Source organism: Hemicordylus capensis, chromosome 13 (assembly GCF_027244095.1).
Source record: "Hemicordylus capensis ecotype Gifberg chromosome 13, rHemCap1.1.pri, whole genome shotgun sequence".
NCBI classification, from domain to species: Eukaryota; Metazoa; Chordata; class Lepidosauria; order Squamata; family Cordylidae; genus Hemicordylus; species Hemicordylus capensis.
Window position 1 is genome coordinate 8,709,949 of NC_069669.1, and position 24,563 is coordinate 8,734,511.

General features: G+C 49.7%; 1 protein-coding gene across 1 annotated transcript; it reads left to right on the plus strand.

Annotated features, from left to right (window-relative positions):
• The first annotated feature begins 1,650 nt into the window (after positions 1 to 1,650).
• Positions 1,651 to 23,744, plus strand: VRK3 (VRK serine/threonine kinase 3). Its single transcript, XM_053276610.1, has 14 exons — positions 1,651 to 2,014; positions 5,093 to 5,223; positions 6,728 to 6,877; positions 12,240 to 12,386; positions 13,976 to 14,028; positions 14,852 to 14,918; positions 15,007 to 15,091; positions 15,793 to 15,895; positions 17,037 to 17,129; positions 18,655 to 18,787; positions 20,292 to 20,412; positions 21,456 to 21,514; positions 21,641 to 21,789; positions 23,339 to 23,744. Exons 1-13 carry the CDS (start codon positions 1,893 to 1,895, stop codon positions 21,787 to 21,789), a joined length of 1,413 nt encoding a protein of 470 aa, XP_053132585.1. The 5' UTR covers positions 1,651 to 1,892; the 3' UTR covers positions 23,339 to 23,744.
• Positions 23,745 to 24,563: the final 819 nt, after the last annotated feature.

Consider the following 24,563-nt stretch of genomic DNA (forward strand, 5'->3'; position numbering starts at 1 on the left):
GGTAGGCATTACTACAATATTAGCTTGAAGTGTGCTTGTGCTTTTATGATTTAAGAGCTACATGAGGAGTTAACTGGGCAGGATTTGCTTGTCACTGTCACATTAGGGGAAGGAGAAGCAGTGCGGTGAACAGACTGATCTGCACATATGAGAAGTCTAGCTGATGGAGAGCCCAGAGAACAGCCTTCTCGGAAGGAATGAACTGGTACCCTTCTATACCAGTTCCAAGCATGTCTTTACACACTTAGTAGTACAGTGACCCATTCACACATTAGGTTCAGCACTCATACGAGTGTACAGTATGCACAGGAACAGATCTGTACACAGGTACAGTAATTCATATGTTGAACACAGGTACAGAGGTACACTTCCTATATGTACCATACCTTTTGAAGGGCCTGTATCCAGGTTCACTTTTAAGATGAACACAGATACAGTCATTCACACAAACACATGTACAAGTGTACAGACATCTGCATGCTCATACAGTATAATGTTTAGATCAGCATACTCGCAGATTGCTACTGTCTCACTTCTAGGTCTTGGCTTGAAGCGGCAGGCTGCATTTAAAAATGAAGGCGCTACTTTCCCTCACCTTTCAGCCTAGAATTGCAAGAGGCTTTTCAGAGAGCACCCGAACAGCTCTTTCTGGAAATGAAAGAAAATGTTTCATGCAGTGGCTCCGATGTTGCTGGTTTGCTAAAAACCATTTGGAACTAGACTTGCCCACCCTGAGCTTAGAAACACGTGAAGTAGCATGTGTTGGCTAGCATTTAGGAATGGACATACAGGAGTCAGGAGAATGGTGCACTGGTGCCTAATGGGGTGGATGCCCGATAGTTCATTGTCCCTGTCTCCAGGCAGGTGGGAGGATCAACCCATCACTCAAGGAGACATGCCCACACTGGGAGAATGTCACATGGAGGGCTGCTTAAATGTATCTTTGAAGGTCAAAGCTGGTTCTGGAGATGCTCCGAATGGTACCATGTTGGGTGGGGTCAGCACTTGTGCGGAGCCGTCCCCCAGGGTCACAGAGCTAACAGCAACTGGCCTGCAGGGGCTAACAGTGGCACAGCGATGCTAGCTCAAAATACCTCTTAAGACCTGCCCTGTGGTGGTACCACTTGTCCTAGTTCCACTGCTGAATTCTAGGGGAGGAAAGCAGGGCAGCTGGGTGGAGGGAAAGAGACACAAACTGATGGGTTTTCACTTCCCCTGATAACTGCATTTACTTGAACAGAAGTCAGACTTCAAGCGACGCAGCGGGGAAATTGCTTGCCTAACAAGCAGAAGGTTGCCAGTTCGAATCCCTGCTGGCATGTTCCCCAGACTGTGGGAGCCACCTCTATCAGGCAGTAGCAATATAGGAAAGATGCTGAAAGGCATCCTCGTCTCATACTGTGCAGGAGATGGCAATGGTCAACTGCTCCTGTATTCTACATAGATGATGAGGGACAGCAGTCTGAGCAGACCTGCAGCTCCCCAGCTTCGGGGGCGAGCTGTCTCGATGCTCAAATTATCCCCTCTCTCCCCAGAACATTAATATTACCAATAAACACATATGACGCCAAGCGGAGACTTCTTGGAGCCTTTCTTGGGGGGGGGGGGCGGTGCGGGGTGAGCAGCGTCCTCTCTCTGCCCTAGTCGGGCTGCGGGCCGTGGCCACCAGAGGGCGCTGCCCCACACACGGGGAGGCCGCGGCGGCGCCCCTCGGCGTAGTCCCGACGAGCAGCAGCCCGGGGAGGGCCAGAGGCGGCGGCGCGTCCAACTCCAGCTCTCCTCAGAGGGGAGGCCTCGAAGCCGCCCCCACCGCGCCTCAGGCCGGGCCGCGGTGGGTCAGGCCTAACCCGCCAGGCGGCACCCCCGGACCAGCGGGAGAAGAAGGCAGCGTCATGATGAAGCGCAGCAGCCCCGGAGGAGGAGGAGACCGAGGCCGCAAGAGGCCTCCGCAGTGGGCCCAGGAGGGGCCGCCCGCTGCCGCCTCCGCCTCCAGGATGGCCAGCCCTGGGGCCGGGTAGGTAGTGCCGCTGCGGACGGGAGTCGCCGCCTCCGCGTTGCCTGGCGACCCCCAGGCCCGCTGATGCTCGACGGGCCACCGAGGCGGGCAGGCGGGCGAGGCGCCTCTTCTCGCGGGGAAGAAGGAGGAGGAGGCCCGTCATGGGCTCCTCCGTGGCGTGGAGAGGGAGAGAGGCTGGGAGTGGGAGGGGGCTCGCTGGTGCTTTATTATTATTATTTATTATTTATTTATTTATTATCTGTTGCTTTCTGTTCCAGCGTAAGCTTCGTGTTTGTTTCGTTTGTTTTAGTTGCTGGACAGTTTTGTATCTTCTTCTTCGTCGTCGTCTTCTTCTTCTTTACAAAATCCATCTAAAATCCATATTCTCCCCCTGGAGATTATGTTAATGGGAAGTGCTGTGTTATGTACCGTCGAGCGATCCATCAGTCCATACCGCTTTTCTACCCCAAAAAAGAGAGTTCTCCAAGATGTTTACACAAGAAAATGGTTCCTTGTCGTCCCCAAGCGTCTAAAAAGAAGCCCCCAGGGGGACACCAGCCACAGCAGCCAGGGCTCCCTTCTAGCCACCACAAAGTCGGCTGTGATTTTGCAGGAGGGGTTTGCCATTGCCTCCTCCCGCACAGTATGAGATGATGCCTTTCAGCATCTTCCTATATCGCTGCTGCCCGATATAGGTGTTTCCCACAGTCTGTTTTCCCATACTCTGGGAAATGTATGGTATGTTTCCCATACTCTGGGAAACATAGCAGTGGGGATTCGAACCAACAGCCTCCTCTCTAGGCAAGTTACTTCCCTGCTGCATCACAGGGGCATAGCAAGGTCCGAGTGGGCCCAGAGACAAGATTTTAAAATGCCCCCCCCCCCCGAAGCTCAGATCATGAAGTAAAGAAATCTTAAATGCGGCTGAATAGTGGTAACAAAAAGCATAGTAAAATTTTATCTATATCTATGTGCCACAATAGAACATAATCCTAAATTATTTTTTTAAAAGGTTTTGTAAATTGTGGACAATGCATGTCCTTTAATGGTACTAGAGAAAGACATGCTGTTCTGGTAGCTCCAGGTCTTAACACGCATATAAATTTCAGAGGATGAATACAAAAGAAGGAAGCCCGGGCAGGTGTGTGGCTGGGGGAGTCAGTCATGGGACTTGCCTCTGGGGGCCCCCTGCCCAAGGCCGTGGGCCCCCCGACAACAGTTTCCCCTTGCTCTATTATAACACTCCTGCTGCATCATTAGGTGGCTTCTAGCCACTATAAGAAAGAGGAAAGGTGCCATCAAGTCAGTGTCAACTCTTGGTGACCACAGAGCCCTGTGATTGTCCTTGGTAGAATACAGGAGGGGTTTACCATTGCCTCCTCCCGCACAGTTTGAGACGATACCTTTCAGCATCTTCCTAGATCGCTGCTGCCTGATATAGGTGTTTCCCACAGTCTGGAAAACATACCAGCCGGGATTCAAACCAACAGTTTCCTGCTCTCTAAGCAGATTGCTTCCCCACTGAGCCACTATACCAGACGTTAATTGTTGAAATATTTAGATACTGCTTTTCAACAACAACAAAAACATTGTACTAACGTTCTGCTTTTGCTGGTGTTCTTCGGTTTTTGATTGTGATCCCTTTGGGAACAGGGAGCCATTTTATTAATTTAGATCTAGGGAAACCACTTTGGGGACTTTTGTTGAAAAGCGGTACATAAATATTCGTTGTGTTCGAAATGTTCATTGTAAAGGCGCTCTGTTGGGTGGAATAGGGACAGTTGCTTTCTCGTTGCTAAACATTATTATTTTATTTACTGATGTGTCTAGTGCTTTTAAAAAAAAAAGATTCTCAAAGTGGCTTACATAGAAAAAGAAAGAAGGCATTCCTTGTTCCAGAAGGGCTCACAGTCTAATACATACAGAAGGGGGATACCAGTAACAGCCACAAGGAAAATGTTGAATAGGGACAGTTGTTCTCCTAAAGAGGTGTGTTCATCTATTGCTTTTTAACAAACAAGGTGTTTAGAATGGCGTACTTACAAAAAGGAATGAGAAGACGATTTGATCATATAAAAAGAAATCCAAGGGTGACACCAGTTACAGCCACTAGGAAGAATGCTATGCTGGTCTGAATAGGGACAGTTCCTCTCAGTCTCCCCCTCCTCAGTATAAGAATCACTACTTTAAAAGGTACCTTTTAAAAGATTGATTCTTACGTTGAGCACGGGAAGAGCAACTGCTCCTCTGTATACCATTCTAAACATGTTTTGTTGTTGAAGAGCTGAATATCAGGCTGAATATCCCTAATCCGGACATCAGAAATCCAGAATGCTCCAAAATCCGGAAACTACCACAGCGTGCGCCCACAGCACCGACTCGTTGTGGCTGAGTGCCTCGTTACATTTACAGCTACCTGTAGTTAAATTCAATGCGTATTTGTTTTTATACTTTGAGATGTTTGTTTATGGGTGAGTTGTACCGGGAAAACAGCTTTATGGCAACTTCTGTTTTTCTTTGTTACATTAATTAATAAGAAATTGTTTTTGTTGTTAGTTTACTAGATTGTGAATCTCTTTGGGACAAGGAACTACTTTTCCCTCTCTTTCCATGTATACAACTTTAAGAACATTTTTGTTGAAAAGTGGCATATAAATATTAATAAATAAATAGAGCCTCATGAACTGTGGTCCCTCTAATTGTTTTAATCTCTGTGCGGAATGAGTCTTTTTCTGGCCGGCAGTATCAAAGCAGTGTGTGCACATATGCAACCCGAGTGGGATCTAAAATTTACTGAGCGGGCATCAAAAAACTTGTGAGTGTGTGCACTTGCCTTAGAGGGAACACTGTTCATGAACAATGTTCCCTCTAACAGAGATTCCCAGATGATGACTACAACTCCCATAATCCCTAAGCAAAGGTTATTGCAGCTGCGGATGCTGAGAGTTGTAGTCAACAGCATCTGGGAATCCCTATTAGGCATGGTGGTTCACTGGTGCAGTTATAAAATATTAAGAAAAGCATTTAAGAGATACGGATCTGGCACTTACAACTTTCTCTGTGTGCTTTCTTCCTCCTCTCCATTTACTTTTCCAGAATAGTCAATTTTTGTCCACAGTGTGGACAGAAGGTAGAAACGACATTTAATTTCTGCCCCTCTTGTGGAGGCAGGCTGCCTATACAAGAAGAGGAGCCCATGCAGATCACTCCAACTCCTTCCGTGAAAGGTATGGATATTTGATCAAACAAAGATCTCAGCAGACTGAGGAACATCGCCACCTTAAGTTTTAGAAAGCACTTGCCGTTCTAGATCGTGGCTTCTTTTTAACATGGTGCTCTTACGCCTGGACTTCCGGGCAGAAGTCCAGGACCTCCAACCCCTTGGGGTGGGCCAGATCCTCTGTAGCCTATCCCTGGTGGTGTGGTTGCACTGGGTGGCCGAGCGTGATGGTGACCTGTGCTGAGTGGCCAAGCATGACTTCTACTTTAGAGACAGGGGTGGAGGGGAGTGGAGAAAGAAAGATGTGGGGTTGGACTATGTTGTGTGTGGAAATGTTCCTGCTAATGCATATTTGCAGAAATATACCTGCTTTACATTCTTACGTTCTTGTGAGGTCAGTTGCTGTTTGTGCCCTCAAGAACCCACGAGTTAAAAATACTGTGTGTGTGTGTGTGTGTGTGTGTGTGTGTGTGTGTGTGTGTGTAGGGGGATGATGCTTAACTGGCAGTGGGGGGCGGCAGCTCCAAAGGCCTTTAGGTCCAGGCTCCAAAATTACCTAGGTGCAACCACTGATCAAATATATGGCGGAGAGTGGATGGCACATAGGAAGACATAAATCCACGCTGTGCCCCAAATGCTAGAATCTCAGATACATATTCGTGTTCCCTCTGATCTGTTTGGCACTTGCCACCTGCCACATTTTCTTCCCTCTGTCAACTAGAAATAGATATTCTGATCACCTTGTAGGGCAGTTAGGATAAAATTTTAATGAGGATTCTAATCTTCTAATCTTTTAATGAGATTTATAGTTTTAATACTTTTAATGTTGGGTTTTAAATGATCGTGATGTTTTAATCATTTTTAATTTTGTTTAATTTGTATTGTGTTTGCTGTACACTGCCCAGAGACGCAGGTTTTGGGCAGCATATAAATATTTTAAATAAACAAACAATCTAATGGTGAGCACGAACAAACCCTATGTAATAAGGCTAATAACTCGAAAGAGCTGTGCTTATAGGGTGCAGCCACTTTTTCCTAGCAGAAGGAATATGTATCAAGGCAGTGTTGTCCTGCCTGCTGTGAACTACTTTAAGATCTTTCTGGACAGATGGTAGAAGTGATAAGGCATTGTTCCTGAGTATGTGGGCTTAGCATTTGTCTCCCCTGCCCTCCAAAAAGGCTTCCAAATGGACAGCACAAGTGCACAGTGTGCATGGAAATTTCAGCACAAGGCACTTTTTCACAAAGGCTAAGCCCCTATTGGGCAGAGATCATGTCCTTCACCTTCCTCACACTTGCACTGCTCATGTAGCAATGAAATGTGCCACTGGTTAAAGGTGTGGCTGCTATAATCTCTAGCCAGGACTGCTGTACTGTTTAGGAATTAAGTAACTGTGAGTTAGAGAGCGGTGTGCAGGAAGAGGTGGGACCGAGAACCATTCAGGGATCTTGAGATGGAAACTGGGCCCTTCAAACACCTTTTATCAATCTGTCTTCTTTACCTTACTCAGAACTCAGCCGGAAAGTCCAAGAAGAGCTGCAAAGGAGTTGTGCACAGAAGAAAATTAAAATATTTATACCAGACCAAGAGAAAGCTTCTGTTTCAGTTAAACAAGGTCATGAGCAGACTGCAGTGACTGCCATATCCCCAAAGGAGAAAGGTGAGAGTTTGTGGATTGTGCAAAGATTAAGTCCGGAACCACAGACAGAACCTGCTCTTGCTTCCAGCTGGCTGGCTATGGAATTTCCCTCTTTTTTACTTCCTGATAGATGGTCAAAAGTACGTCAAATGAATCCTTCTGAAAATGAGATTTTCAGGCCTGCACTGGAGTGTCTTGTCCCCATTTGTATTCCACTTAAGCTCTTTTACTTTTAAAAATCATATCTGTATTCCATTCCCCTCACCCCCCCCTTCCCCGCTCAAAGAACTTAAGAACATAATGAGTGGGCTTCTTCATATACTCTTGACAGGCCTATGAAGTGAGTTAGATTGAAGGCCAAACTAGATACGGGCTATTTACTTACTTTTGATTTGATTTGATTTGATTTGATTTGATTTGATTTGATTTCTATACTGCCCTTCCAAAAATGGCTCAGGGCGGTTTACACAGAGAAATAAATAAATAAGATGGATCTCTGTCCCCAAAGGGCTCACAATCTAAAAAGAAACATAAGATAGACACCAGCAACAGTCACTGGTCTGGTAAGAGATGTAGGGTTAGGGTTAGGTTCATCATCCCCTAATGATGAAGCATTGGTGACATTTACAAGGCTTCCTCGACGTGGTCTCTGTCTTTTACACCAGTGGGCTGTGCACCTGCACAGAGACCTCGTCGGAACCTAACAAGCTCAATTCTCCTACTTTGGGCGGCAACCCCGCCCCCAGCCGCTATATGTGGCTGTGCCACTCCTCATCCCCTCAATCTTTCATTGTCCGCGCTTCAGTCAACATCGTGGAATCTACAGCTCGGCAAAGAGTAGGGTTAGTATCTTGTTGTTTTCTTCCCGCAGAAGATACGTCGTGGCTACCTCGGCGTCGTTCGCCCCCTCGACGGCCCCAGGAGCGTCTCCCTCCTAGGGATCGAAGCTCCCGTTGGGACTCGGAAGACCGCTCCTCTGATTACAGACAGGATCGGTACTGGGACCGCCGTGAGCCCATGTATGTGGATCGGGACCGTGTACCGGAGCACCGTTCTCCCTTCAATGAGGTTGCGCCCTCTTATAGTGCTTGGCACCGGGACTCAGGGTCTAATGGACGATACCAAGTGGACTATCAATCGGACTCTGCTAGGCCCCGATATGGCCCTCGATACCCAGATGGTCCCGCGTATGGGAAGCCTGGAACTGTTCGGGACTGGCGTGAGTCACATTCCGAAGGGAGGCCACACTCTTGCTCCCCTCAACGCTCCCCTCGAGATCGACCTGAGCGGCGTGACTCGCCCCCTATGGCTCCTGTTCTGCAACAGACCTCGCTGCCTGCCCAGGTGCTGCCAGTAGAGCTTCCCGCCTCAGTACCAAACGATAAGGGCAGCCTGCCGACTACGAGAGCGATCCAAGCTCTCCGGAATCGGAGGGTGTTTCCCGGTGCTTGTCTCCTCTGGACATACAGTCGGACTCTAAGCCCGTTTCTCCATCGGAAGATCTTAAGTACTCCACGTATATGGGACACATGGCTTCGGCCCTGGGCGTGAGCCTCCGTACTCGACAGGGGAATTGAACCCTTTGTTTAGCCTTATTGATGCGGAGGCCAAGGTGCCAGCTGCTTTACCCCTTAACTCGAGATTGTTGGGGGTCATGCGAGGTCATTGGAAAAAGCCAGCAGCTCTGTTTCAGCCTAATAGATGCTTGGAGAATTTTTATAGGGTGCAGTTGCAGGATGATACGGCCTTTCTGAAGAATCATCCCACCCCTAATTCCGTCATCGTAGAAGCGTGTCTGAAAAAGACCAGGGGTCACAGCCAGTCAGCACTGGGTGACAAGGAGGGCAGAAAATTGGCCTCCTTCAGGAAGAGGCTTTATTCGGCCTCAGCTCTCCACTTAAGGGTGGCCAACTATCAGGCCCACAGTGCCCGTTATAACCACTTTCTGTGGGAGAAAGTGGCCCCCTTTTTGGATCTACTCCCACAGGACAAGCGTGATCTGGCTGAGATGTTCCTCCGGGAAGCAAGACAAGTAGCGAAATGAGAACTCTATTTGGCCAGACACTCAGTGGAGTGCGCGGCCAAAGTGATGGCCACGTCTGTGGCTCTCAGGTGGCATGCCTGGCTGTGTTCCTCTCAACTGACCTACGAGGCCCACGCCGTGGTCGAAAACCTTCCCTTTGAGGGTTCTACCCTTTTTGCGGAGCAGACTGATGACACGCTTCAAAAGGTCCACAAGCTGAGGAGCGTGGCAAGGTTCATGTCCGACACCTAAGCCGCAGAAGCCTTCCAAGTGGTCTAAAACTCTCGTCCCTTAGGGTACATTTGGCTGCCCTTGTGGCACATTCCCCGACAACCTTGGCTTCGTGGTTTAAAGATCTGGTGGTAAAGAATTTCTTGAAGGGCTTGTCCCATGTTTTTCCGGATGACCCCGTTATGTCCCCAGCCTAGGATCTGTCTGTAGTATTTGCCGGCCTGCTACAGTCTCCCTTTGAGCCTTTGGCCTCGATTGACCCCCGTCTCTTGACCTAGAAGGTTGCCTTTTTGGTGGCCATCACCTCCGCTAGGAGGGTGAGTGAATTGCGGGCCCTGAGAGTTGATCCTCCTTCTCTTCAATTTCACAAGGACAAGCTTGTGCTCAGGCCGGATGTTCAGCCCTTCCAAAGGTGGTCTCTGTGTTTCATCGTTCTTTGCCACTCACTCTGCCCATATTTTTCCAGAACCCCTCCTCGCACAGGTTACATTGTTTGTACGTTAGGAGGGCATTATCCTTCTATTTCCAGAGATCTGCTGAGTGGAGGAAAACTCCCTCCCTGTTTGTTCTGTATGATGGGCCACGTAAAGGTCTCCCAAGTTTCTGCTCAATCCATGTCCAGGTGGACAGTTTTGACAACTGAGCTCTGTTATAAATTGGCTCATCAGCAGTTGCCTGCCACAGCTAAGGCGCACTCGGTCAGGTCCATGGCGGCCTCTGTTGCCTTTGATCGCACAGTCACCTTGGACGCTGTCTGTCAGGTGGCTACTTGGGCTTTGCCCCACCTGTTTATCTGCCATTATGCTATTGATGGCAGGGCATGGAATGATGCTGTATTTGGCAGGAGTGCCTTGCAGTCCATTTTCGGTTGATGTACTTGTTTCTGAAATAAATACTTGGGCAGATTACAGATTGCTTCTGTTTCTTCCCTCCTCCTTGGGTGCTGGCTTGTTAAGTGCCCATTGGTGTAAAAGACAGAGACCACGTCGAAGAACTGCAGGTTGCTTACCTGTAACTTTGGTTCTTCTGGTGGTCATCTGTCGTTTTACACGCCCTCCTGTCCGCCCTGCGGGGTCTACTGAAGCTGGACACTGTGACTGAGGGGATGAGGAGTGGCGCAGCTGCATATCGTGTCTGGGGGTGGGGTTCCCGCCCAGAGCAGGAGAATTGAGCTTGTTAGGTTCTGACGAGGTCTCTGTGCAGGCACATAGCCCATTGGTGTAAAAAGACAGATTGCCACTAGAAGAACCAAAGTTACAGGTGAGCCACCTGTAGTTTTCCCTGACCTTGTTAGTTTTGCTAGATACTGTAGCTCAGTGGAAGTGGAGCGTAGGAAGCTGCCATCTACTGAGTCAGACCCTTGGGCCATATCACTCGGTATGGTCTACTCTGACTGGCAGTGACTCTTCAAGGTTTCAGGCAGGAGACTTTCCCAGCTCTACTTGGAGATGCTGTCAGAGACTGAACTTGGGACCTTCTGCATGCAAAGCAGCTGCTTTTCCACTGAGCTATGACACCCCCTCCTCGAAGGGAAATACCTTACAGCATAAGAACAGCCCTGCTGGATCAGGCCCAAAGCCTATCTAGTCCAGCATCCTGTTTCACACAGTGGCCCACCAGATGCCACTGGAAGCCACAGGCAGGGGTTGAGAGCATGCCCTCTCTCCTGCTGTGACTCCCCCGCAACTGGTACTCAGAGGCATCCTGCCTTTGAGGCTGGAGGTGGCCTAGAGCCCTCTGACCAGCAGCCGTTGATAGACCTCTCCTCCATGAAGTGATCCAAACCGCTCTTCAAGCCATCCAGGTTGTTGGCTGTCACCACATCTTGTGGCAGAGAATTCCACAAGTTGATTATGCGTTGTGTGAAAAAGTACTTCCGTTTGTGGGTCCTAGATTTCCTGGCAATCAATTTCATGGGATGACCCCTGGTACTAGTGTTATGTGAGAGGAAGATTTTCTCTCTATCCACTTTTTCTACACCATGCAGGATTTTATAGATCTCTGTCATGTCTCCCTGCAGTCGTCTTTTTTGTAAACGAAATAGCCCTTGGTGTTGTAGCCTAGCCTCATAAGGAAGGTGCTGTAGATCAGGGATTCTCAACGTTGGGTCCTCAGATGTTATTGGACTTCAACTCTCATAATCCCCAACCAAAGGCCACTGGGACTGGGGATTATGGGAGTTGAAGTCCAGTAACATCTGGGGACCCAACATTGAGAATTCCTGCTCTAGATCATCTGGGTTGCCCTCTTCTGCACCTTTTCCAGTTCTACAATGTCCTTCTTTAGATGTGGTGACCAGACTTGTACGCAGTACTCCTGCATCATAGTGTTGTGTAAGGGCATGATAATAGCAGTTTTATTTTCAACTAGTATGTGTAAGCCCGTTGTAATAACGGGCTCTAGTGGGGGGGCGGTTCCCGCTGCCGCCTCACCCGCCTCGGGCGCACTCCTTGGGCCGACACCTCCGCCGCCGCCTCGGGCGCTCTCTCCGCCCGCCGTTTCTTGTGGCGGCAGCCGCCGCCATCGGAGCCAGTCGCCCCGCCACAGCCACCGCCTCCTTGGCCCGCACTCCTTTGGCCGAGGCCGCGGCTTCTGCTCCTTCTGGTCTCCCGTGGCGGCGGCCGCCGCCATCGGGGCCAGTCGCCCACCGGCGGCCGGGTCCAACATGGCCGCCCATCTCCGCGCATGCCCAGAACGGGCGAAAAAGACACGGGCGGCACGGACGCACGCCCAAGGCTTTTATGGGTAAGGATCCCCTTCCTAATGATCATCCCTAGCATGGAATTGGCCTTTTCCACAGTGCTCACATTGAGTCATCCATCCAAATGCAAGCCAAAGCAGTCCCTGCTTAGCAAAGGGGACAATCCATGCTCACTACCACAAGACCAGCCCTCCCAGCTGAGGAGAGGATTACTTGATTTGTGAGGCTGCCGTTATACCTAGAGGGACCTTGGGACTTAATTTAGGCTGGTGGCTTCCAGTGAGCCGAGCAGGAGCATTTGCCTGACTTATATTTCATTATAAATCAGGCAGGGGGAGAAGCAAGACAACCTCCCCCCCCCCCCCCCCGCTAGTGATGCAGTGAACACCAACTAAACAAGCAGCTGATCTGTTTCTCTTCTTGTAAAGCAAAGCTCAGCTCCCGATCTCCCAAGAAGGACAGGAGTGCCTCTCTGGGACCTCTCCCAGGGGGTCAGATTTTGACAGACCAGAACAGCAAGCAGTGGAAACTTGTGAAACTTCTGAGCCAGAGGGACTTTGGGATGTTGTATGAAGGTACGGTATGTGCTTGCACGGTGATGTGAGGGGGAGAGAATGCCGGCACCCACTTGCCCCACATTGGAAGAGAATCCAGAGTTAGGCTGAAAGTGCAGTACACCTGTTGACATATGTGGGTGTGGTTTCTTACAGTGTTTGTTTGCAAGCATTTATATCCCGCTTTAAAAAATAATAATTTCCAGTGAAATGTTTACTAAAAATGAAACCATATTTAAAATATTAAATCTAGCAGCAGCAGGACAGGAAATATTACAGCAGGGAGAAGCGGTGAAAATGTGATGATGATGATAATAATAGCATAAGTTAAAACAACCTGACAGGGGTGGTCCATGGTATTGTGGCAGTGGGTTCACAGTGTTTGTTTGTTTGATTGATTGATTTCTATACTGCCCTTCCAAAAATGGCTCAGGGCAGTTTACACAGAGGAATAATAAATAAATAAGATGTGCTTAGTGCCAAATGTGGCCATCTCCCAAGACTGTGGTGTGGACTAGCCCTCCTTCAGAACTGACCCTTGCAAGCTTTGGAAGGGTCATGGGGGGCACGGAGGAAGGAAGGTAATCAGCATTATCCTCCCCTCCCCTCTTCTCCCTTTTTTGCTAGATTTCCAAGCCAAATACAAAATCCTGGTGGCGATTACGTATAAAGCCCTTAATGGCTTGGGTCCAGGGTATTTTCAGAGAGTGACTTCTTTGTCATGAACCCCGCCACTTACTGAGATCCCATGAGGAACTCTGGTTATAGCTGCCGCCGGCTAGTCTGGTGGCGATTTAGGGCTGGGCCTTCTCTGTGGCTGCCCCAGGGCTTTGGAACGTGCTCCATGTCAATATAAGAACTTCTCCATCTCTGGCGGCCTTCAAAAAAAAATCCCTTAAGACTCACCTGGTTTCTATGCCAAAACCATTTTTAAAATGTTTTCTGTTAAAACAATTTTTAACGTTTTATTATTTTAAAATTGTTTTAATTGAGTTAGGTGCTAGGTGGTTTATGAATTTAATAAATGAATGAATAACAGTATGTCAACGTGGGAGTCAGAGACTATTCAAAGTCTTGGAACACTGTTTATTTATTTAATTAATTTCATGTAACCTATTTTTATACTGCCCCAAACCTACGTCTCTGGGCAGTTTACAACAAGAAATAACAGAAAAGTTAAAACATTAGTTAAAACAAATAAATGACAACAAAAATTAAAACATTGGTTAAAATAAATGATAGCAAAAAGTTAAAACATTACAACAATTTAAAATTTTAAAACAATGTTAAACTATCAAAACAGTATTCAATTAAAAGCCTGGGTGAACAGACGTGTCTTTAAAGATTTTTAAAAAATGGTCAGAGATGGAGAGGCTCTTATTTCGGCAGGGAGCGCGTTCGAAAGCTTCAGAGCAGCAGCGGAGAAGGCCCGTCCCCGAGTAGCCACCAGACAAGCCGGTGGCAACTGCAAACGGACCTCTCCTGATGATCTCAATGGGTGGTGGGGTTCATGACGAAGAAGGTTCTCTTAAATGTAGCCTTTATTCGGTCCAACATAGCATCTCCTGCATTATCTGTCCGTAACCTTCATTTATTTTACCCTTTCACAGCAACGACAGCATCTGGAGCCTCCCCTTCAAAACAGAAGTACTCCCTCAAACTTGTGAGTTCAGGTGTTTGTGTTGGGTATGACATAGCTCAGTGATCGTCCCTCTTTTTCAAGCGGGGGCCCCTTTGCCAAAACACTTCCGTGTGAGAGCCATTTCCCACCGTGCTGACCTCTGCACACTACTGCGCTTTTCTGAGTGCTGGGAGGGCTCTTTAAGAGAGAGGGCGCCTTCTCTCAAGAGCTGTATGGGGAAAGTGCTGCGAAGGACTACGCTTCCCAGCACTCTCTGCATGCCTCCCGCGTTGGTGCAGGGGCTCAAGAGGGCTCCCTTTCTCTTAAAGGAGCCCTCCCCGTGACACTGGGCAAGGCACAGCACTGCACTGTAAGAATGCTGGCATCCACCTGGTGTATGCGGGTCTGTTCAGAGCATTCCGCTTCGGTCTAAGCTTTGCACAAGCCCCATCGACGATGAGTTAGGGAGCTGCATTTAGAGTCGATGGGGGCTGCCACTGCCCCCCAGGCCTTACAATGAAGGGCAGTGACAGGGATCCCTGGTGTCAAAAAGCTCACATTTTAGTCTTACTATGTCATATACCCCTCTCTGAGCTCCTTGGAGGAAGAGCAGGATATAAATGTAAATAAATAAAATAAAATAAAATAGTTTTGTGTCTCCGAATACATTTCTCTCCCATATCTTGACTTTTCCCGTCTCCCAACTGGAACCCACTTGCCTATGGGGCTCCTTTCAGCGTCTGGGTTCTCCCAAATTCTAGGTTATCACTGTGGTCAGATTGGAGGGCGGGGGGTGATGGTGGTGGTGGTGGTAAGGCAGCAAAAGGGTCTTTTGGTGCCAGCTTCTGTCTCCCTCCTTTCTTAGGATGCTAAAGATGGAAGACTCTTCAACGAACAAAACTTCTTCCAGCGAGCTGCCAAAAAAGCCACAGGTACTCCTTAAATACCGAATAAGTCTTATTGGCCACTCCCCCAAATTTCTGGCCACTTTGTTTTCTCACCTTCTGTCTCCCTTCGCAGTGGAGAAGTGGAAGAAACAGCACTCTGTTCCCTTGCTGGGGCTTCCCACTTGCCTCGGCTTTGGCCTCCATAATGATAAATACAGGTGAGGCAGCTTTGAGTAGCGGTTATTGAATATCACCTCTCCCCCCCCCCGCCTTTTTTTTTTTGCTACATTAAAAATATTCACATTCATGGGCATCCAGTGTGTGGGGGGGGGAGTGCGTTTGTCCCCACCTGGATTGAGACCCGAGGCGCTCGATCCATCTTCAAGGCGGAACCCTGGGGTGGGGGCAGGCGGTGGCTGCAGCCGCCAGACGGGCAAGCAGTGGGCCTCACTCCTCCTCCAGGGGCCTGGCCTTGCGCGCCCCCCTGGCTTCTTATGGGAGGAATGGAGGAAATGCCTCCTGCTTCGGCCCTGGGAAGTGGCAGCAGCTAGAGCACGGGAGGAAGCCAGAGCATGGTGCACGGCTGCCCCCCTCCCCAGCTGAAAACCCCCTTGCAGTCTTTGACCCGCCCCCCCCCCGGTGAGAAGTCCAGTGGGCGCCATATTCCTGTCCCACCTTTCTGCCCTCTTGCCGGTCAGGAGGAGCGAACGTGGCTCTCCCACTCTGGCCCGCTGGGCGTTCCTCTGGCCCGGTTTAGGGTCGTCTGAACAGCCCTAACTTCTGCTGTAAGCCATCACCGAAAAGGAGGTAAACTGAGGCAGAGGGGTGGGAATGAGAGGCTGTGCGCCCCAAGGCGAATGGATGCTTTGGACACCTCCCACCACAAGCACAGCGGAGTAGCTTCTCCTCTGACCAACAGGTTCCTGGTCCTCTCTGATCTGGGTCGCTCCCTCCAGTCCATCCTGGACGACAATGCAAACAAGATGACCGAGAAGGCTGCCTTGCAGATCGCAGTCAGGCTGGTATGGGGTGCTGGAGGGTGGAGGGTGGGGAGGGGGCGGCTCAGGAAAGGCCGGTGGCTGAATTCGACCCAGTTAGTTTGTTTTTGACATTCTATCCTGCTCTCCCTCCAAGGAGCGCAGAGCCTCCTGGTTATGTTTATCCCCCAAACAACCCTGTGAGGTAGGTTAGGCTGAGAGGGAAGGGGCTGGTCGAGAGTCACCCAGTGAGTTTCATGGCTGGGCAGGGGTTTGAAGACGGGCCTCCCCACTCCGAATCCAGCACTCCAACCGCTACACTGCACTAGCATGGAAATTGCCTTTCTGCTAAGCCAGACCCTGGGTCCGTCGAGCTCAGTCTTATCTGTACTGACCGGCAGTGGCTTTCCAAGATTCTCTCCGAGCTCTGTCTCGGGATGCTGCCAGGGACTGACTCTTTCAGAGGAGGAGAATCATCACACACACACCCAGCTGAGACCCCCAGCCTCAGCAACAGCCTTCGAGATCCAAAGACCCCGAGCAACCAGAGCCTTCCCCCACTCTTGCTCTTGCCCCCTCAGAGCAGTCCTGGAGCTTGGGGGACCTTCAGTGGGATCTCTTGTCCTGCCCCTCAAACCTCCTCCAGGGACCCCAGGAGCAGAGCTGTGTCCCCTCGAACAAGGATTCCCAGATGTAGCTGACTACAACTCCCAGAATCCCCAGCTGCAATGGCTTTTGCTTGGGATCCTGGGAGTTGTAGTTAACATCATCTGGGAATCCCTGTTCGAGGGGACACCAGAACAGAGGCAATGCCATGTTAGTGAGGACCAAACTGCCACTGAAGGTGAAGTGCTTGCCTGGTTACTTGGGTCCTCCCTCCCGATGGGCCTACGTGGGAGGAGGGAGAGGCTAGCTCAGGCTCCTGTTTTGTATCAGGACCAGCCTGAGCTCCTGGAAGAGGTGGGGCTCCTGGTTGCTATATGATCCCTCCGTGTGTGACCAGCCTTTGCTGGCTCAACCACTCTTTCTTGGAGGTCTTGCCTCCAACTTGCTAGACAGTTTCGGGATGTGTTCTTGCTAAAAACCAGTTGCTGACTCCTGCTGGGGGAAAGCCGTCAGAGAGACCTTGGGAGATGCAGGCGTGGCAGTGGCAAGACTCCTCTTCTGCCTTCCTCTTTGCCTTTAGCTGGATGTGCTGGAGTACCTCCATGAGAATGAGTATGTCCATGGGGACCTGGCTGCAGAGAACATATACGTGAATCCAGCTGATTGCACTCAGGTAAGGCGTAACCTAGCAGCAGGTGAGGAATCTCCTCCTTGAGGAGGATTACTGCTCATGGGGTGAGCCTCATGTTTGCTTGAGCTTCCCCAACTCAAGAAAAAGCGGAGCTATCCCAGATGTCGACACAAAAGACTCAAATACAGCAAGTGGCTCAACGCTTCCATCCCCCTAATAACAGATTGCCTCTTCCACTGGCTGTTGTTGCTAGTCCTGGGAGAGCTGCCTGTCATGGGGAAGTGTGTCATCCCCTCATTAGGGAACCAGAACGAGGAAGGTGACGGAGCCACTTTTCAGGGCCGGCCCATCTCTTCGGCAGACCTGGGCAGTTGCAGAGGAGGCTAATTCTAGTGGGGTGCCACAGCTCTCTGAGCTTGAGCGGGCAGGGCCAGGAGAAAGTAAGTGGTGCGTGCGAAGGTTGGCTTGGGTGTGCTCAGGCCTCGTGGGTTGCAGAGGGAAGCTCCTCACAGCACCGTTAAAAAGTGCCTCCCAGGGAGACAGAGGCGTTGGCAGGCTCTGAGGTTAATATAAGAACATAAGAACAGCCCTGCTGGATCAGGCCCAAGAAGGCCCATCTAGTCCAGCCTCCTGTTTCCCACAGTGGCTCACCAGATGCCTCTAGAAGCCACAGGCAGGAGTTGAAGGCATGCCCTCTCACCTGCTGTTTCTCCCCTGCAACTGGTACTCGGAGGCATCCTGCCTTTGCGGCTGGAGGTGGCTTATAGCCTTCCGACTAGTAGCTGTTGATAGACCTCTCCTCCATGAAGTTATCCAAACCCCTCTTAAAGCTATCCACAAGTTCCACAAGTTGTTGGCTGTCACCATATCTTGTGGCAGAGAGTTCCAGAAGTTAGTTATGCATTGTGTGAAAAAGTACTTCCGTTTGCTGGTCCTAGATTTCCCGGCAATCAGTTTCATGGGATGACCCCTGGTTCTAGTGTGATGTGAGAGGGAGGAGAATGTCTCTCTATCCACTTCCACATTGCTGAGGGGAGGGAGGGAGGGAGCAGCATTAGAGGAAGTCTGGGCCCCGGATAGGCCCCGGGCTCCGCCAGTCTTTCCCCTCTCCCGCTGTATCCCCAAAGCAGCATGGCCTCATCATCTGCGGATCGTCTGCATGGGCGGATGTTCATCCTTGCTACTGATCTGTCTGCATGGCTCAAGTTAATGCCGGGGTTCCTCCCTTCTGGGCTGGGGTGTGTAGGTGGGTGGGCAAAGTCATCCTTTGGCTGGGGCACCCAAAGGCCAGGGGTGGTCCCACCATCTTTGCCACTTTTGCCTTCTTATTGCATGACATGGAAGAGGTCACGATGGGGGATGGCTGCTGTGACTGCACCTGCTCGCCAAACCCATTCTAACCACAGAGCCTGCTACGCTGTTGCAGAGAGATGGGTCGGGGCTTTGGGGCACCGGCTGTACTGGAGCCCAGCACAGACGCCTGGGCCAGGCTGGTAGCAAGCCCGTCTTGGTCTGGTTGGGTCGCTGCGGGAACCTGTTCAGCCCTCTCCTTCTCCTCCGCTCCCAGGTCACCCTGGCAGATTACAGCTTTGCTTTCCGGTACTGCCCTGGGGGGAAGCATGTGCCTCAGCGGGAAGGCAGCAGGACTCCTCATGAGGGCACCTGGGAGTTCATCAGTCTGGATAGTCACAAAGGAGCCGGTGAGATTTCGGACTGGATGTGTGGTGTGAGCCCTTGCCCTTGCCTGCTCTGTGCCTGAAGCGTGCCCTCCCCAACCAGCCTGCACATCCTTCGGACTGTGATACTTCCTCCTTGAGGCGGGCGGGTGGGTGGGCTTTGCCATCATCTGCTGTGAATGGGAAGTGGCTCTCCAGTTTGCCTGGCCTCTCTAGCAGTCCTTCTCTTAGTTCACTGTGCAATTGAAGAGATCATTTCCCCTCAATGCTCTTGTGCTACTTTAACTGGGCCAAGGCCACCCTTTGGGCTAGGGTTGCGAGCTTTAATCTATTGATTAAAGGTAAAGTGTGCCATCGAGTCAATTTCGACTCCTGGCGTCCACAGAGCCCTGTGGTTGTCTTTGGTAGAATACAGGAGGGGTTTGCCATTGCCGCCGTCTGCGCCGTATGAGAGGATGCCTTTCAGCATCTTCCTATATCACTACAGCCCGATATAGGTGTTTCCCATAGTCTGGGAAAGATACCAGTGGGGATTTGAACCGGCAGCCTTCTGCTTGTTAGTCAAGCATTTCTTCGCTGCGCCACGAGTTACATGAATCTGTTGATTAATCAGCGTAATATTTTGTTGCTGTGGGTGGCTGCTAGGGAGAGGGCCTTTTCAGTGGTGGCACCCTGTTTATGGAATAGCCTCCCCAGTGAGGTTCGCCTGGCTTCAGCACTTTGTTCTGTTAGACACCAGGTGAAGACCTTTTTGTTCACTCAGGCCTTTGAAATTTTTTTTTAAAATAAATTTTGATCTGATGTTAACCGGTTTTTTAAAAAGGTCTTTTAGATTGTTTTGCACTGTTATCTCCCCACCCCACTTTTTGGTCTGCTATGATTTAATGTTGTGTGTTTTTATCTCATGTTTTAAAGCGGTGTTGTAAGCCGCCCAGGGGACAATTTGTTATGGGGTGGCTAACAAAGTGGGGTAGTAGTCGTCGTCATAGTTGTCGTCGTATACTCCTGCAGCAATCTCTCGTTAGAATTGCATTTTCCTTTCCAAGGATGGTACAGATACTCTTTTATTCATGAGCCTGACTATCTTCTGGAAGCACTCGGAGACCTTGTTAACTGCCTAGAGCAGAGTTTCTTAACCTTGGGCCCCCAGATGTTGTTGGACTACAACTCCCAGAATCCCCAGACATGGCCTTTGTGGCTGGGGATTCTGGGAGTTGTAGTCCAACAACATCTGGGGGCCCAAGGTTAAGAAACCCTGGCCTAGAGGGTTTACGGTTGGTTGAAAACTGAATTAGTGGGGAGATGAGGTGGATCCCAAGGTACAACTTCCCTGGTGTTGCACCGTCAGTGAGTGGCCACCCTGCTTGTGAGCTTTTGTGACCCATAAAGCCACACTTCCTCCCTCTCCTCTGTGGGTATCGTTCTGAAGGCTCCTGCTTACTACTGTTGCTCATATACTGCGTTCCACCATTAAGCTCTGCTCTTTATGTTTCACCTGGGGGTGCGTTGTCTTTTCCTGCCCCATTAGCACCATCTCGTCGGAGTGATCTTGAGTCCCTGGGTTACTGTCTAGTCAGGTGGCTGTGCGGCTTTCTTCCCTGGTCCCAGGAGCAGACAGATCCCTGTGAGATCATGCGGCTGAAGGAGAGGTGATGCCCGTGTGTGTGTGTGTGTGTTGTCTTTAGCTAGCACACCTCCCTATGCTGATGAAGTGGAAATGTGGGTTTTCAAGAGCAATGGGAGGGGAAAAGGCTAGGATAGGAACATAGGAAGCTGCCTTATACTGAGTCAGACCCTTGGTCCAGCTGAATCAATATTGTCTGCAGGCAGTGGCTTCTCCAAGGTTGCAGGCAGGAATCTCTCCCAGCTACACCAGGGGTTGAACCTGGGACCTGCATGCAAAGCAGATCCTCTGCCACTTTTGGCATCAGCAAGTTTCAGTGAACCCCTGCTAGCTGGGCAGAGAGGCACCTTTTTAACATGGTGGTTCTCTTGATCTAGCAGGGGGAGAGTATCTGGCCCTATTCACTCCCAGCACAGTTCCTCCAGTGACTCTTGCTGGTGTCTCTCTGATGTTTCTTTTTAGATTGTGAGCCTTTAAGGGCAGGGGAGTGCATGGGCCGCTTCCAGTCACTTCCGGTCCAGGGAGCAGACGGGACAGCAGGGAGGTACTCTGCCGCCCTGCCAGACTGGTTTTGAAGCAAGCGCTGGCGGGGGAAACACGGGTGTGTGTGTAAGGGCACCCTCCCCCATCCTTAAAGTTATCCCCCCCGCCACCTTCCAACGGGCCCCTGCCGGCTCCGTGCACATCCCTAGGGGACAGGGATCCATCTTGTTTGGTTTTTTTGTCTGTTATTTCTCTATGTAAACCGCTTTGGAAATGTTTGTTGAAAAGCGGTCTATAAATATTTGTCGTTGTTGATACGGCTCCCTTGACAACCACAACCAAGCGTCCTTATTCCCTATCCTAGCAGAATAGCTGCTGGCCTTGAGGGAAGGCAACCCTTGTGGCACAGCCAGATGCTGTAAATGTTACACTTGTCCTCTGGTCATAACAAACCACCCACCTGCCTGTTAGACTTTCATCTCTTTTGGAGGGAGATGAGGGAGAGGAAATAGGAAGGGTGGGTGTGCACCATTCCCCATTCAGCCTTAATTCACCCCACCTCTGTATGTGTTGCTGCCATTCTAGGTACAAAGCGGATGTGCTGAAGCATCCAAGGCTGTCCTTTGGCTGGGGCACCATCCCAGGTATAGATTTGTTCATTAATTATTTGCCACATGTGAATCCCAAAGGTCTCCTCCTCCCTCCCAGAGCTGAGAATGGTAGAACCCAGCCAAACGGATTGATGGTGTCCATTATGATCTCTGTGTTAGATGTTCTGCAGAGCTATCTGGTCCAAGTGGTGTCGCTGGACTATGAAGAGCAGCCGAATTACGAAGAACTCCGGACGCTCCTGAAGAGGCGCCTTGAGCTGATGAGGACTTCTGCCTATGACCCGGTAGCTCTCAAGGTTGTCCCCTAGGTAATGCGCTGAGAATGGTTGAAGTCCTTTCCAGCCTCCACCTCTCCCCAATGTTTGTTTATTTATTATCTTATTTTTCTCCTATTTTTATACTGCCTGATATAGACTTCTCTAGGCGGTGTACAAATAGACCCTAACTAGAGAAGATGGCAGGATTTGTTTTATAATTACTGTTATTGTTGTAGTTGTTTGTTCGACAAAATGGACAGCCTTCTCTCCATGGTAGGAACCCACTAGGGCTGTTGCACAACTTAGATGCAGTCCTAACAGGAAGGACTTAAAATAGCTTCTGGGCAGTAGTGCAGTTCTTCCATTGTTTCCTTTTATTTTATTTTCTTTAAGTCTTTCTTCCCCACAAAAAAGTAGGGGCAGGGCAGGGGAACAACCTGGAAAAATAGTGGCCCACTAGAAGAGCATAAAGCCAGAACACTTTTAAAAAAGAAAACCAAACTGGTCAATTTCTCTTTGACTACAAAAATCCCCCCAGCAAGCCTGTCACTTGGAACTGAGCTGGTCAGTTTCACCTCCACCGAGTCGCCAAGCCTGTAAACAAAGTCAGCAAATGTTTGTTGCTCTAAGTGTAACTATTTCTCCAGAGATTGTTGCTTCTTAATTAATTGCTTCCTGGAATTCCGTGTTCCCTTAAATGACTGGACAACAATTTTATACACACTTCCCTGGGAGTAAGCCCTATTGAACTTAGTGGGACTTACTTCTGAGAAGACACCCCCTATTCTTTCAAGAGTGCCATCTCCTCCTTTTTCATTTCCCTGCTGTTTCAGCCTCTCTTGCACATGCTTTGGCTATAAGGTGGAAAATCACTAAAAGGCTTACCAACTGGGTTGTGCCTCGTCAGAACAGGTTACATCCCAGAGGCATGGTAGATCCTTGTGAGGCCAGATTTCCGTTCATTTCTTCACTATCGTATAAAGATGTGGATTCAGTTTTAGATTAAGGTTGGCCCACTCAGGATGTCAATTTTGGTGCACGCACACACACACCCAAAAGCAATGACACACAAAATTATGGCAGCAGTCAGATGCATGTATGCTGTCTAGTTGGGATGGGGTTGTGGCTCATTGATAGAGCATCTGCTTTGCATGCCGAAGGTCCCAGAGGAGAGCTGGTCTTGTGGCAGCAAAGAATGACTTGTCCCTCTAGCTAAGCAGGGTCCGCCCTGGTTGCATTTGAATGGGAGAACACATGTGAGCACTGTCAGATATTCCCCTCAAGGGGATGGAGCTGCTCTGGGAAGAGCAGAAAATTCCCTCCCTGGCAGCATCTCCAGGTAGGGCTGGGAGAGACCCCTGCCTGCAACCTTGGAGAGCCTTCTTCTAGTCAATGGAAATAATACTGAGCAAGATGGACCAGTGGTCTGATTCAGTGTAAGGCAGCTTCCTGTGTTCTTCTCAAAGACGGCTCGTACAGATCTCTGCCCTCAGCCAGCTGGCTCTACAGTCCTGGGCTCTCAGCAAAGTAGGAGGCTGGATATCTTGAATGAGTCGGAGGGTAACCTGCGAATGGTTCACAGTCTGCTTTGTGTTTTCAGTCCGAGAAGTCCAGCAAAGATGTGATGGAAGATCCACTGAAAAATCCTTGCACTGGAGCAGCTGAGAATGCAGTTTCTGTTGTGTGTTCTTATGACTGATTTCGAGTGGGTGGAGCCAGAGGGAAGGGGGATTTCTGAGATCTGTTTGTTGTGACATTGTTGTGCTTTTTATAGGCGGAATCTCTCTCCCACTGCATACCTTAACGTGGTCTAGCTAATTTACTGTAAAGACCAAATTCCCATTGGGAGACAAGGACTTGTGCACTCTTTTAAGAACTGCCTAGCAGCCCTCAGTGTCTCCATGGGTGTGAAGAACTGAGCCTAATGAAGGGGGGAGGACCCCCGTTGTTTTTAACATGTCTTCAATACTTTGTTGATTTTTTAATAAACTATTTTCTGGTCAGTTCCCGAAGTGTACTCTGCTTAGTTCACAGCATCAAAGGTAAACCACTATATCACAATTGTTTAAATCATTTTATCCAGTTTTTATATTGCATTTTAACTTGTGTCCTAGGAATGCACCTGTCAGGCGGTATAGAAATATGATAGACCAGTAGATAAGCAGGGTTTGGCTCTTCTGTAGAGCTTACTCAGGATCAAGTAACCCTGTTTCCTCCAGCTTGGCTCACAGAGAGGACAGTTGTGTTCAGCAAAGTTGCTGGGCCCTCAGTTGCCATCTGCTCTGGAGTGGAAGCCACCTCTTTCTCTGTGTTAGGCTGAAGATAGACGGACATAAGGCTTGTTCACATATTTGGGGGTGGGAAGGAAGGTTGGGCCCAAGCCACCTAATGGGGGAATGACGTGAGCAAGCCAGACGTTGCTGGTTCGAATCCCTGCTGGTATGTTCCGCAGACTATGGGAAACACCTATATCGGGCAGCAGCGATATAGGCAGATGCTGAAAGGCATCATCTCATACTGCACCGGAGGAGGCAATGGGAAACCCCTCCTGTATTCTGCCAAAGACAACCACCGGGCTCTGTGGTTGCCAGGAGTCGAAACTGACTTGACAGCACACTTTAGGAAGGTTGGAGATCTCCTATCCCATTAGCAGCACACAACTAGAATCTGCTCGGGTCAACAAATCCAGGAAACACGGGATTAAGCCAGGCGTGGCATCCATTGTTGAATTTCGGAACTGTAAGCCCTGCCCCTCCATGGAAAGTCCACCGAGGCGTAGCATGCCCTCCCAGCATGCTTTGGGCTGCCAGAAGACTAGAAAGCTT

What these genes read in the sequence shown, in the direction of transcription:
- VRK3 (XM_053276610.1), top strand. Translation starts at nt 1,893, where the DNA reads ATGATGAAGCGCAGCAGCCCCGGAGGAGGAGGAGACCGAGGCCGCAAG. An exon ending in CTTTGGGATGTTGTATGAAG is followed by an intron (nt 12,387 to 13,975) that starts GTACGGTATGTG and finishes ACCCTTTCACAG; the next exon opens with CAACGACAGCATCTGGAGCC. An exon ending in AGAAGTACTCCCTCAAACTT is followed by an intron (nt 14,029 to 14,851) that starts GTGAGTTCAGGT and finishes CTCCTTTCTTAG; the next exon opens with GATGCTAAAGATGGAAGACT.